Source organism: Sapajus apella, unplaced genomic scaffold (genome assembly GCF_009761245.1).
Source record: "Sapajus apella isolate SASKATOON/1434 unplaced genomic scaffold, GSC_monkey_1.0 scaffold49, whole genome shotgun sequence".
Classification (NCBI taxonomy): Eukaryota; Metazoa; Chordata; class Mammalia; order Primates; family Cebidae; genus Sapajus; species Sapajus apella.
In genome coordinates, this window is record NW_022436989.1 from 2,017,116 (window position 1) to 2,029,712 (window position 12,597).

General features: G+C 46.5%; 1 protein-coding gene across 1 annotated transcript in view; it reads left to right on the forward strand.

Annotated features, from left to right (window-relative positions):
• The window catches only part of LOC116525901 (kinesin-like protein KIF28P), a 77,968-nt gene that overhangs the window by 43,219 nt on the left and 22,152 nt on the right, over positions 1–12,597 (forward strand). The window contains 3 exon segments of the mRNA XM_032242031.1: positions 4,286–4,397; positions 5,310–5,473; positions 12,329–12,431. Coding sequence (XP_032097922.1) covers positions 4,286–4,397; positions 5,310–5,473; positions 12,329–12,431 — 379 coding nt within the window.

Genomic DNA, 12,597 nt, shown 5'->3' on the forward strand with positions numbered 1-12,597 from the left:
ACACAGTACAGCATGGAACTGTGACGACACCACAGGCAATGGCTCCCACCTGTACTTACACACAGTACAGCATGGAACTGTGACTACAACACAGACAATGGCTCCCACCTGTACTTACACACAGTACAGCATGGAACTGCGACGACACCACAGGCAATGGCTCCCCCCTGTACTTACACACAGAACAGCATGGAACTGTGACTACAACACAGACAATGGCTCCCACCTGTACCTACACACAGAACAGCATGGAACTGCGACGACACCACAGGCAATGGCTCCCCCCTGTACTTACACACAGTACAGCATGGAACTGTGACTACAACACAGACAATGGCTCCCACCTGTACTTACACACAGTACAGCATGGAACTGTGACTACAACACAGACAATGGGTCCCACCTGTACTTACACACAGAACAGCATGGAACTGTGACTACAACACAGACAATGGGTCCCACCTGTACTTACACACAGTACAGCATGGAACTGTGACGACGCCACAGACAATGGGTCCCACCTGTACCTACACACAGTACAGCATGGGACTGTGACAACACCACAGGCAATGGCTCCCACCTGTACTTACACACAGTACAGCATGGAACTGTGACGACACCACAGGCAATGGCTCCCCCCTGTACTTACACACAGTACATCATGGAAGTGTGATGACACCACAGGTAACTGTAACACAACAGTAACTACTTGTATATCTAAACACAAGAAAGCTACAATAAAAATATGGTATCTGAACCTTTTTTTTTTTTTTTGAGACAGTCTTGCCCTGTTGCCCAGGCTGGAGTGCAGTGGCGCGATCTCAGCTCACTGTGACCTCTAGAGCCTCCCAGGTTCAAGCAGTTCTCTGCCTCAGCCTCCTGCGTAGCTGGGATTACAGGCACCCGCCATCATGCCCAGCTAATTTGGGTATTTTTGTGGAGATGGGGTTTCACCATGTTAGCCAGGCTGGTCTTGAACTATCACCTAAGACTCCCAAAGTGCTGGGATTATAGGCGTGAGCCACCGCGCCCGGCTGGGCACTGTTTGTATACTGCTGATTATTCTTTTCTCAGGTGTACATATTGTAAGTATCTCCTCCCAGTTGGCAGCTTGCCTTTCCCCTTTTTTAAGGTGTTTGTTGATGAACAGAAGTTATGGTTATGGTTTATGTTTTGCATTTGGTTCCTGTTTAAGAAAATCAGAGTTAGATAACCACCTATACTGCATTTATGTTCCTATCCGCCTGGAGTTGACCTCTGGGTCTGACGTGAGGGAGGCATCCTTTTCAATCTTTTTCCTTATAGATTACCAATCTTTGCAGCTCTGTTTATTGAATAGCTCCCCCTTCCCCCGGTGATCTTCTGTGCTACCTCTGTCATATCAAAGTTCAATACATGCTTTTTATTTTCTTGAGACAGTCTTGCTCTGTCATCCAGACTGGAGTGAGATGGCACGAACTCTGCTTATTACAACCTCTGCCTTCCAGGCTCAAGTGATCTTCCTGCCTCAGCCTTCTGAGTAGCCTGGATTACAGCATGCACCACCACAGCAAGCTCATTTTTGTAGCTTTTGTAGAAATGGGCTTTCACCATTCTGCCCAGGTTGGTCTCAAACTCCTGGGCTCAAGTGATTCTCCTGCCTCGGCCTGCCAAAGCGCTGGGATTGCAGGTGTGAGCCACTGTGCCCTGCTAATATATGCTTAACTCTGTTTCTTGGCTCTTAAACCTGTGGTCAAAGTCTAAATGTAATAAATCCTTCTGGATAATATAAGAATCTTCAACCTAGACATGTGATTGTTATGTATTGTTTTCTTTGTTATGTATTTCAATTCTATTCTTCTTTCACTCTGAAAGACATTATCACCATTTTACAGTGTTCATTCACATTTATCTTTTTAAAAATTTATTCATTTGTGTACCTCAGAGCTGCTGCCTAAGATCAGCTTCCTTCTGGTTAAAGCATATTATTTACGATTCCCTTTAGTGAGAATCTGGTGGTGGCAATGTGTTTTTGTTACATTGAAGTATCTTTATTTTTACCTCATTCTTTTTTTGTGAGACAATGTCTCTGCCACCCAAGCTGGAGTGCGGTGATGCAATCACAGCTCACTGCAGCCTCAATCCCCCCGGGCTCAAGCGATCCTCCCACCTCAGCCTCCCAAGTAGCTGGGACCACAGCCACGTTCCACCATATCCAGATAATTTTTTTACTTTTTGTAGAGACAGGGTTTCTTCATGTTGCCCAGACTTGTCTTGAACTCCTGAGCTCAAGCCATCCTTCCGCCTTGATCTCTCAAAGTGCTGGGATTATAAGTGTGAGTTACCACACTGGGCCACGTCATTCTTCAAAAGATGCTTTTGTTGGGTATTGTATTTCAGATGGTTAGTGTTTTCTTTCCACACAGAAGGAATTCTCCTATTGTCAACTGTTGTCTAACTCCTTTTTTTTTTTTTTTTTTTTTTTTTTTTGAGACGGGATTTTTCTCTGTCACCAGGCTGGAGTACAGTGACATATTCTTAGCTTACTGCAATCTCTGCCTCCCAGGTTCAAGCAATTCTCTTGTGTCAGCCTCCAGAGTAACTGGGATTATAGGCGTGCACCACCAGGCCAAGCTAATTTTTTGTATTTTAATAGAGATGGGGTTTCACCATGTTGGCCAGGCTGGTCTTGATTTGCTGACCTCCTGATTCACCCACCTTGGCCTCCCAAAGTGCTGGGATTACAGGCGTGAGCCACTGGGCCCGGCCCTACCTGCTTTTTCTTGAAGATAATCTGCCTTTTTTTCCCTAGCTGCTTCTAAGCTTTTCTCTTTGTTTTAGGTGTTCTCAGGTTTCACGACGTTGGTGCATCGGAGCGTACACTCATTTCTATTCCTCCCCTTTGGAATGCCTTGGCCCTCATGACTCTATGGAGTAGTGGTTTCCATCAGTTCCGGGAATTTCTCAGCCATTCCCTCTCATATCTCACCTCCCATTTTTCCTCTCTTCTAGGACTTCAATTAGAGTACACGGACCACCTAGCTCTGTCCCGTGTCTCCTCAACTCCCTCTCGTTTCTCCCCTCGGCGTCCCTGGGCTGCAATCTGAACACTTTCTTCAAAGCTCTCAGTTCACTAATTCCAACCAGGCAGTGTCTAATGTGCTGTTAAACTTATCCATCGTGTTTTTAAATATTGCATTTCTTTCCTTAAAAAAATTGCTTCTTTTCCAAATGGGCTACATGAATTTTATAGATTTATTTCCTGTTTGTGGTTATAATTTTTTTCTTTTCTTTCTTTCTTTTTTTTTTTTTTTAAAGATGGGGTTTCACCATGATGGCCAGGCTGGTCTTGAACTCCTGACCTCAGGTGATCCACCCACCTCAGCCTCCCAAAGTGCTAGGATTACAGGCGTGAGCCACCGCGCCCAGCTTTTTTTTCTTTTTTTTTTTTTTAAGACAGTCTCTGTCACCCAGGCAGTGGCACGATCTCTGCTCACCTCAACCTCTACCTCCTGATTTCAAGTGATTCTCATGCCTCAGCCTCCAGAGTAGCTGGGATTACAGGCGCACACCACCATGCCTGGCAATTTTTTTTATTTTTAGTAGAGACAAGTTTTCACCACGTTGGCCAGGCTGGTCTCGAACTCCTGACCACAAGTGATCTGCCCACCTCAGCCTCCCCAAGTGCTGGGATTACAGGTTGAGCCACTGTGCCCGGCCTCCTTGTGGTTATGATTTCTTACAGATGGGATTTCCCATTCCCCTATCCACTCTCTTCAGTGCCAACACTGCTTTCTTCGTGGTCCCTGGAACAGGGCAGGATCTTCTCATTCACTCCTCCCCTGAGGCTGTAGCCATATGAGGTCCTAACTTGATGGGATCTTAAGGCAGCATGAGAGAGAGGCAAGAAAAGAACCTAGAACTACACCCCAAACCTATCTGCACACTGCCAGGCCCACCACCTCCTTCCTGGAATTGCAGCTGCTTCTCTAGACACAAACTTACAGTAGCCTGCAGGGTCATCAGGGTTTCCTGGTGGGTTTTAATGTGTCCGTTCCTCAGACCGGGGCTTCCTCCTCTAGGCTGTGGCTTCTCCAGGGTTGATTTTGGAGAAGGAGTCAGGCCATGGCTAGCTGTCACACTCTGGCATTCGTGAGTAGAAGGCATCTCTACTGTCCGATGTTATCATCAGGCTATGGGGCCAAGGACGGGATTTGAGAGCTCTTTCTAACTTAACCCAAGGGAGGCAGATTTCTTCTTAAGGCAATATTGTAACCTGTTGTTTTGGATTTTCTTTCTCTTTCAGCGCTCTAGCTGAGGCAGCCACGGGGAAAAAGGTCTTGCACATTCCATACAGAGACTCCATTCTCACCAAGCTGCTGCAGTCAGCTCTGGGTGCGAACAGCAGAACCGCTTTGGTAAAAGCCCTTTCTCACATTTTACACTGATTCTGCTGTATAGCTGTTATTGTTGATGTTGTTATTGTGATTAAAATTATTCTCAATACACCTGTAATATAATAGAGTACTTGGCATTGACCCAGTCCAGCATGCTTTTTGTTTTTTTTGAGATGGGGTCTCACTCTCGCACCCAGGCTGGAGTGCAGTGAGTGGTGTGACCCTGGCTCATTACAACCTCCGCCTCCCAGGTTCAGGTGATTCTCCTGCCTCAGCCTCCCAAGTAGCTGGAACTACAGGCGTGTGCCACCACACCTGGTTAATTTTTACTCTTTTTTTTTTTTTTTTTGTATTTTTGGTAGAGACAGGGTTTCACCACATTGGCCAGGCTGGTCTTGAACTCCTGACCTCAGGTAAGCTGCCCGCCTCGGCCTCCCAAAGCTCTGGGATTGCAGGCTCTGGGGTGACGGCCACCGCACCTGGCCTTGTTTTATTTTGTTTTCCCCTCAGGACTAACAAATTCTGACCTACCATTATCCCACAACCTCTGGTACTCCATTTCAATGTTCAAACAATGTTTCTATATTAGTAATTTTTAAATTTATTCTTTTCTGTAGTTTAAGTTCTCTACAAGGAACATATATTACTTTTATTATCAGGAAAAAAAACTAGTAACATTAAAAAAAAAAAAAAAAAAAAAAAAAAAAACTAGCTGTGTCATCCTATTCTAAATTAGCAGTCATTCCCTGGCAAGGTTGGAAATCAATGTCACTGTGTTTGTTTGCCCTGCAGAGTAGCTGGACCGTGTTATCTCAGCCCACGCTCTGGGGTCTCATTAGCAAATGTTCGCCAGGTGGGGACACTGTGGAATGTGTTCAAACCAGGACTCTGCTCTTCAGCTTCAGCTGCGGGGGGGGTGCACTCTGCCTCCAGCCCAGCGCTGGCCGGCGCTCTGCTGTCCTGCTCAGGAGAGAAGCGCCCCGCCAGGACCAGTTACATGCATCCCCCAAAGTCACAGGAAAACGCACCCTTACTCTTTCTCACTTCACCCTATTTTCAATACTTCATTTTACAGTTTTTCTGGTTGTCAGCTACCTGTGGGCCCCAACGGGACATCCCCCCAAAAAACTTGAACATGAGAAGGCACATGAGATGCTCTCTGAATGTTAGCCCACAAAATTCAACCTGGCAGGTCTCAGCAGATGTGTGCAAAGTCACCCCAGGCCGGGAGGACGACGCCCAGACCTGCCAGCCTTGACCGGCTGCCTGAGGGCAGGGCAGTGCTTTGACAAAGGGGCGTGCTAGGGAGGGGCAGACGCTGGGTGTCCAGCATCTCGGGAAGCACAGAGAACAGAGAACCCGCAAGGCCGACAGCAAGCTCTGCAGTCTCTATGGCACCAGCCCAGCTTCAGCACGAGTGTCTTACAACCTTCATGTTTAGCGATGACAATGAAAATCCACCTGAAAATACTGCCATGAGGATTAAATGAGATGACATAAATGAACAAGCTTTAACAGCTGTGAAGGGGAGTCGCTGGGAAGACAGCCGAACAGAAGCGGCCCCGGTGCGCAGCTCCCCGCGAGCGCAGGAGGGAAGTCACCTCTGCGTTTCCAGCTGAGGCACCTGGTTCATCTCGTTGGGACTGAGGACAGCCGGTGCAGCCCAAGGAGGCTGAGCCAAAGCAGGGTGGGGCACCTCACCTGGGAGGTGCAAGGCGTTGGGGAACTGCCTCTCCCAGCCACGGGAAGCCGTCAGGGTCTCCGCCCAGTTACCACTTTTCCCACAGTCTTCACAACCCGCAGAGGAGGTTCCCACCGGTGCCTACAACGCCAGGGCCCTGGGTTTCCAGCACAAACCTCGGTGGCCGTCTGGGAAGACACGGAGCTAGCGGCAGCAGTTTTTTTTTTTTTTCTCTCATACGCCAGTGGCACCTGGAAGGCCAGTGAGACAGAACCGCTCACCCCCCTGGAAAGGGAGCAGAAGTCAGGGGGCCAAGTGGTCTGGCTCGGCGGGTCTCACCCCCATGAAGACCAGCAAGCTGAGACCCACTGGCTTGAAACTCTTGCAGCCAGCGCGGCAGCCTGAGCTCGACCTGGGACATTCCAGCTTGGTGGGGGGAGGGGTGTCCGCCATTGCTGAGGCTCAGGTAGGAGCCTGCATAAACAAAGTTGTGGGGAAGTCTGGACTGGGTGGAGCCCACAGCAGCTCAGCAAGGCCTCTGCAGGGAGACTGCGTCACTAGACTCCCTCCTTGCTGGGCAGGGCATCTCCGAAAAAAGGCAGCAGCCCATCAGGGACTCATAAATAAAGCCCCACCCTCCTGGGACAGAGCACCTGGGAAAGGGGTGGTTGTTCGCACAGCTTTAGCAGACCTAAACATCCCTATCCGGCAGCTCTGAAGAGAGCAGATTTCCCAACACAGCATTTGAGCTCTGGTAATGAGCAGACTGCCTCCTGGAGTGGCTCCCTGACCTCTGTGTATCCTGACTGGGAGACGCCTCCCAGCAGGGGCCGACAGACACCTCACACAGAAGAACTCTGGCTGGCATCTGATGGGTGCCCTTCTGGGACAAAGCTACCAGAGGAATGAACAGGCAGCTCTCTTCGTCATTCTGCAGCCCCCGCTGGTGATACCTAGCAAGCAGTGTCTGGAGTGGACTTCCAGCAAACTCCAGCAGACCTGCAGCAGAGAGGCCTGACTGTTAGAAGGAACACTAACAAACAGAAAGAAATAGTTTCAACATCAACAGAAAGGACATCCACTCAGAGACGCCATCCAAAGGTCACCGACTTCAAACACTAAAGGAAGATAAATCCACAAAGATGGTAAGAAATCAGTGCAAAAAGGCTGAAAATTCCAAAACCCAGAATGCCTCTTCTCCAAGGGATCACAACTTCTCTCTAACAAGGGAACAAGGCTGGATGGAGAATGAGTGCTGCGAATTGACAGAAGCAGGCTTCAGAAGGTGGGTAATAACAAATTTCTCTGAGCTAAAGGAGCATGTTCTAACTCAATGCAAGACCACATAATTGGAAGTAAAACACTCCTCAACAAATGCAAAAGAATGGAAATCCTAACAGTCTCTCAGACCACAGTGCAATCAAATTAGAATTCAGGATTAAGAAACTCACTCAAAACCACATAACTACATGGAAACTGAACAACCTACTCCTGAATGACTACTGGATAATTAATGAAATGAAGGTAGAAATAAATACGTTCTTTCAAACCAATGAGAACTAAGACACAATGTACCAGAATCTCTGGGACACATTTAAAGCAGGTGTAGAGGGAAATTTATAGCACTAAATTCCCACAAGAGAAAGGAGGAAAGATTCAAAATTGACACCCTAATATCTGGATTCAAAGAACTAGAGGAGCAAGAACAAAAAATTCAAAAGCTAGCAGAAGACAAGAAATAACTAAGATCAGAGCAGAACTGAAGGAGATAGAGACACAAAAAACCCTTCAAAAAAATAAATGAATCTGGAGCTGGTTTTTTGAAAAGATAAAATAGATAGATCACTAGCCAGACTAATAAGACAAGAGAAAAGAATCAAACAGATGCAATAAAAAATGATAAGGGGATATCACCACCGATCCCACAAAAGTGCTAACTATCATCAGAAAATGCTATAAACATCTCTCTGCAAATAAACCAGAAACTCTAGAAGAAACGGATAAATTCCTGGGCACATGCACCCTCCTAAGACTAAACCAGCAAGAAGTCGAATACCTGAATAGACCAATAACAAAATCTGAAATCGAGGCAGCAATTAATAGCCCTACCAACCAAAAAAAGTCCAGGACCAGACAGGTTCACAGCCAAATTCTACCAGAGGTACAAAGAGGAGCTGGTACCATTCCTTCTGAAACTATTCCAAACAATAGCAAAAGAGAGAATTCCCCCCTAACTCATTTTATGAGGCCAACATCATCCCGATACCAAAATCTGGCAGAGACACAACTGAAAAAGAAAATTTCAGGACAATATCCATGATGAACATCAATGCAAAAATCTCAATAAAATACTGGCAAATTAATTCAACAGCACATAAAAAACTTATCCATCATGATCCAGTCAACTTCATCCCTGGGATGCAAAACAGCAAGGCTGGTTCAACATACAAAAATCAATCAATGTAATCCATCACATAAACAGAACCAAAGACAAAAACCACAGGATTATCTCAGCAGATGCAGAGAAGGCCTTCAACAAAATTCAGCAGCCCTTTATGCTAAAAGCTCTCAATAAAATAGGTATTGATGGAATGTATCTCAAAATAATAAAAGCTATTTATGACAAACCCACGGCCAATATCATACGGAATGGGCAAAAACTGGAAGCATCCCCTTTGAAATCTGGCACTAGACAAGGATGCCCTCTCTCACCACTCCTATTCAATATAGTATTGGAAGTTCTAGCCAGAGCAATTAGGCAAGAAAAAGAAATAAAGGGCATTCAATTAGGAAAAGAAGAAGTCAAATTGTCCCTATTTGCAGACAACATGATTGTATATTTAGAAGACCCCATCATCTCAGCCCAAAACCTCCTTAAGCTGGACAAGCAACTTCGGCAAAGTCTCAGGATGCAAAATCAATGTGCAAAAATCACAAGCATTCCTATACACCAATAACAGACAGAGAGCCAAATCATGAGCAAACTCCCATTCACAATTGCTACAAAGAGAATAAAATACCTAGGAATACAACTAGCAAGGGATGTGAAGGACCTCTTCAAGGAGAACTACAAACCAATGCTTAAGGAAATAAGAGAGGACACAAACAGATGGAGAAACATTCCATGCTCATGGTTAGGAAGAATCAATATCATGAAAATGGTCATACTGCCTAAAATAATTTATAGATTCAATGCTATCCCATCAAGCTACCATTGACTTTCTTCAAAGAATTGGGAAAAAACTACCTTAAATTTCATATGGAACCAAAAAAGAGCTTGTATAACCAAGACAATCCTAAAATAACAAACAAACAAATAAACCAAAAAAACCCAGAAAGCTGGAGGCATCATGCTCCTGACTTTATACTGCAAGGCTACAGCATGGTACTGGTACCAGAACAGAGATATAGACCAATGGAACAGAACAGAGGCCTCAGAAATAACATTACACATCTACAGCCATCTGATCTTTGACAAACCTGACAAAAACAAGCAATGGGTAAAGGATCCCCTATTTAATAAATGGGGTTGGGAAAACTGGCTAGCCATATGCAGAAAGCTGAAACTGTATCCTTTCCTTACAGTTTATACAAAAATTAACTCAAGATGAATTAAAGATTTAAACATAAGACCTAAAACCATAAAACTCCTAGAAGAAATCCTAGGCAATACCATTCAGGACATAGGCATGGGCAAGGACTTCATGACTAAAACACCAAAAACAATGGCAACAAAAGCCAAAATAGACAAATGGGATCTAATTAAACTAAAGAGCTTCTACACAGCGAAAGAAACTATCAATAGAGTAATTAGGCAACCCACAGAGTGGGAGAAACTTTTTGCAATCTACCCATCTGACAAAGGGCTAATATCCAGAATCTACAAAAACTAAAACAGATTTCTAAGAAAAAAAACAACCCCATCAAAAAGTGGGCAAAGGATATGAACAGACATTTCTCAAAAGGAAACAGTTATGCAGCCAACAAACATGAAAAAATGCTCATCATCACTGGTCATTAGAAATGCAAATCAAAACCACAATGAGATACCATCTCACACCAGTTAGGATGTCGATCATTAAAAAATCAGGAGACAACAGATTCTGGAGAGGATGTGGAGAAATCGGAACACTTTTACACTGTTGGTGGGAGTGTAAATTAGTTCAACCATTGTGGAAGACAGTGTGGCGATTCCTCAAGGATCTAGAACTAGAAACACCATTTGACCCAGCAATCCCATTACTGGGTATATATCCAAGGGATTATATATCATTCTATTATAAAGACACATGCACACGTATGTTTATTGTGGCACTGTTCACAATAGCAAAGGCTTGGAACCAACCCAAATGCCCATCCATGATAGACTGGATAAAGAAAACGTGGCACATATCCACCATGGAATCCTGTGCAGCCATAACAAAGGGTGAGTTCATGTCATTTGTAGGGACGTGGATGAAGCTGGAAACCATCATTCAACAAGAATGGAAAACCAAACACTGCATGTTCTCATAAGTGAGTGAGAACACACGGACACAGGGAGGGGAACATCACACATCAGGGCCTGTTGAGGGTGGGGCAATAGGGGAGGGATCTCATTAGGAGAAATACCTAATGTAGATGGCAGCTCCTACCAAGCCTGCTCTCCTGAACCTTCTAAGAAAGGGGGCCGTGGGGAGAGGGGAGTCTGTGGCCACGGCAGGACCCTCCCCATGCACTGCCCCGACCCTCCCCAAGCAAAGGTCAGCCTTGGGAATCCTCCAGCCCAGCTGAGTCGGGGCAGGAGCTTGGGACTGTCAGGTCTGGTTCTGGGCAGCTGGAGTAGGCGTGGGAGGTGAAACTTACTTGCCAGCCCTGATATGCCATTCGCCAGGTCTATGGGCTTAGAGGTCAGACAGAGCCTGGCTCTAGCAGCTGTGACCATGGGTGACAAACAGAACATGTCCCCCGTTGCCTCTTACACTGAAGGAGGCATTCCTCATTCACAGCTTTGGGGAGGGGACCACGGGAGATTGTGTGTGAACCGTGCCTGGCAGAATTCTGCCTGGTGTGTGAGCGAGGCTCAGGAACTGTGGTTATGATAATACCACTGAGGGCTGCCTCCCTTTCTGGCCTCTTCTCAGTGCAGGAGCACTTGTGTGTTGGTGACAAATGTCTTCCTCCTCATTCTTCACTGCGAGGCCTCAATATAGTGTCAAACCCCAAGGCATTTTTTTCCAGCATCTCTGACATGAGGTTAGGTTGTTTTTTTTTTTTTTTTTTTGGATAAGGTGTCACCCTGTCACCCAGCCTGGAGTGTAGTGGCATGATCATGGCTCATGGCATCCTCAACCTCCCAAATTCAAGTGATCCTCCCACCTCAGCCTTTCTGGAGTAGCTAGGACTACAGGCATGAGCCACCATGCCTGCCTAATTTTTTAATTTTGTAGAGATGGAGCCTTGATATGTTGGCCAGGCTGGTCTTAAACTCCTGGCCTTAAGTGATCCTCCCGCCTCAGCCTCCCCAAAGTGCTGGGATTACAGGTATGAGCCACCGTGCCCAGCCCAAGCTCAGATCTTTAAACGAATTTTGCCTTAAGCAGTATCCAGAATGTTTCCTCCCTGCTTGTCAGATGCAAATCTGTTGCTTCCAGGTTTTACAGGAGAGACCACGTGATAAGAGGAAAGAAAAAATGGTATCCACAGCCTGTCCTGTACGACTCGGGGTTCTCCTTGTTAAACCCCAATTCCAACTCCCCTGTGGAAAACGAAAGAAATTCAGCTGCCAGATTTAGCAAATAAAAATGTGTCCAGTTACATTTAAATTTCAGAGTGCAAGTAATGTTTTACTGTATGTCCCGTGCAGTATTTGGGGGCACCTCATGTTTTCTCCGACAACGTCAGGAAGGGAGTGGCCTAGAACGCCTCCGAGGTTCCGCCCAGCCTGGTGCCCATGGTGGAGCAGTCCCCACAGCCTCCAGGCCATCAGTTATTTCAGCAGCAACAGGTATTGAGCAGGCTCTTAGGTTAACCAAGTCAGCCCCACTGGCTGCGTGTGTTCAGGTCCCAGGACAGGTTAGGGGCTGAGTCCCGGCCTGGCTGAGCTGCACGTGATTCTTTAAACTGTGCAGGTGACTAAAGCCACTTTGGTCTTAATGGTTTAATGGAACCAGACCTGATGTGAAATCTCAAGTCACCTGGGGCCGGGGGAGACCTGAGTGTGCCCTGGGGGTGCAGCTGCTCAGGCAAGGGGCTCCAGGCCTACGAGTGTGTCCATCTTTGCGCATGAAAGGGCTAAAAAGATCCGGAACAAAGCAGTGGTCAACACCTGGACACTGACGAGAGAGGCAAGGGCAGGGAACGGCGAGCTACTGCCCAGATGCAGAAACTCCAGAGTGGCAGATAAACCAAGTCAGGGGCCAGTGCCCTGAGCACTGGGCGGAGGGGCGGGGACATGACCTGGCCGAAGCCTGGGGCTGCCGGGAGCGCCTGGATTAGAATCTGAGGGGTAGCTGGGGTGCAGGGCGGGGGCATGACCTGGATTAGAATCTGGGGGGTAGC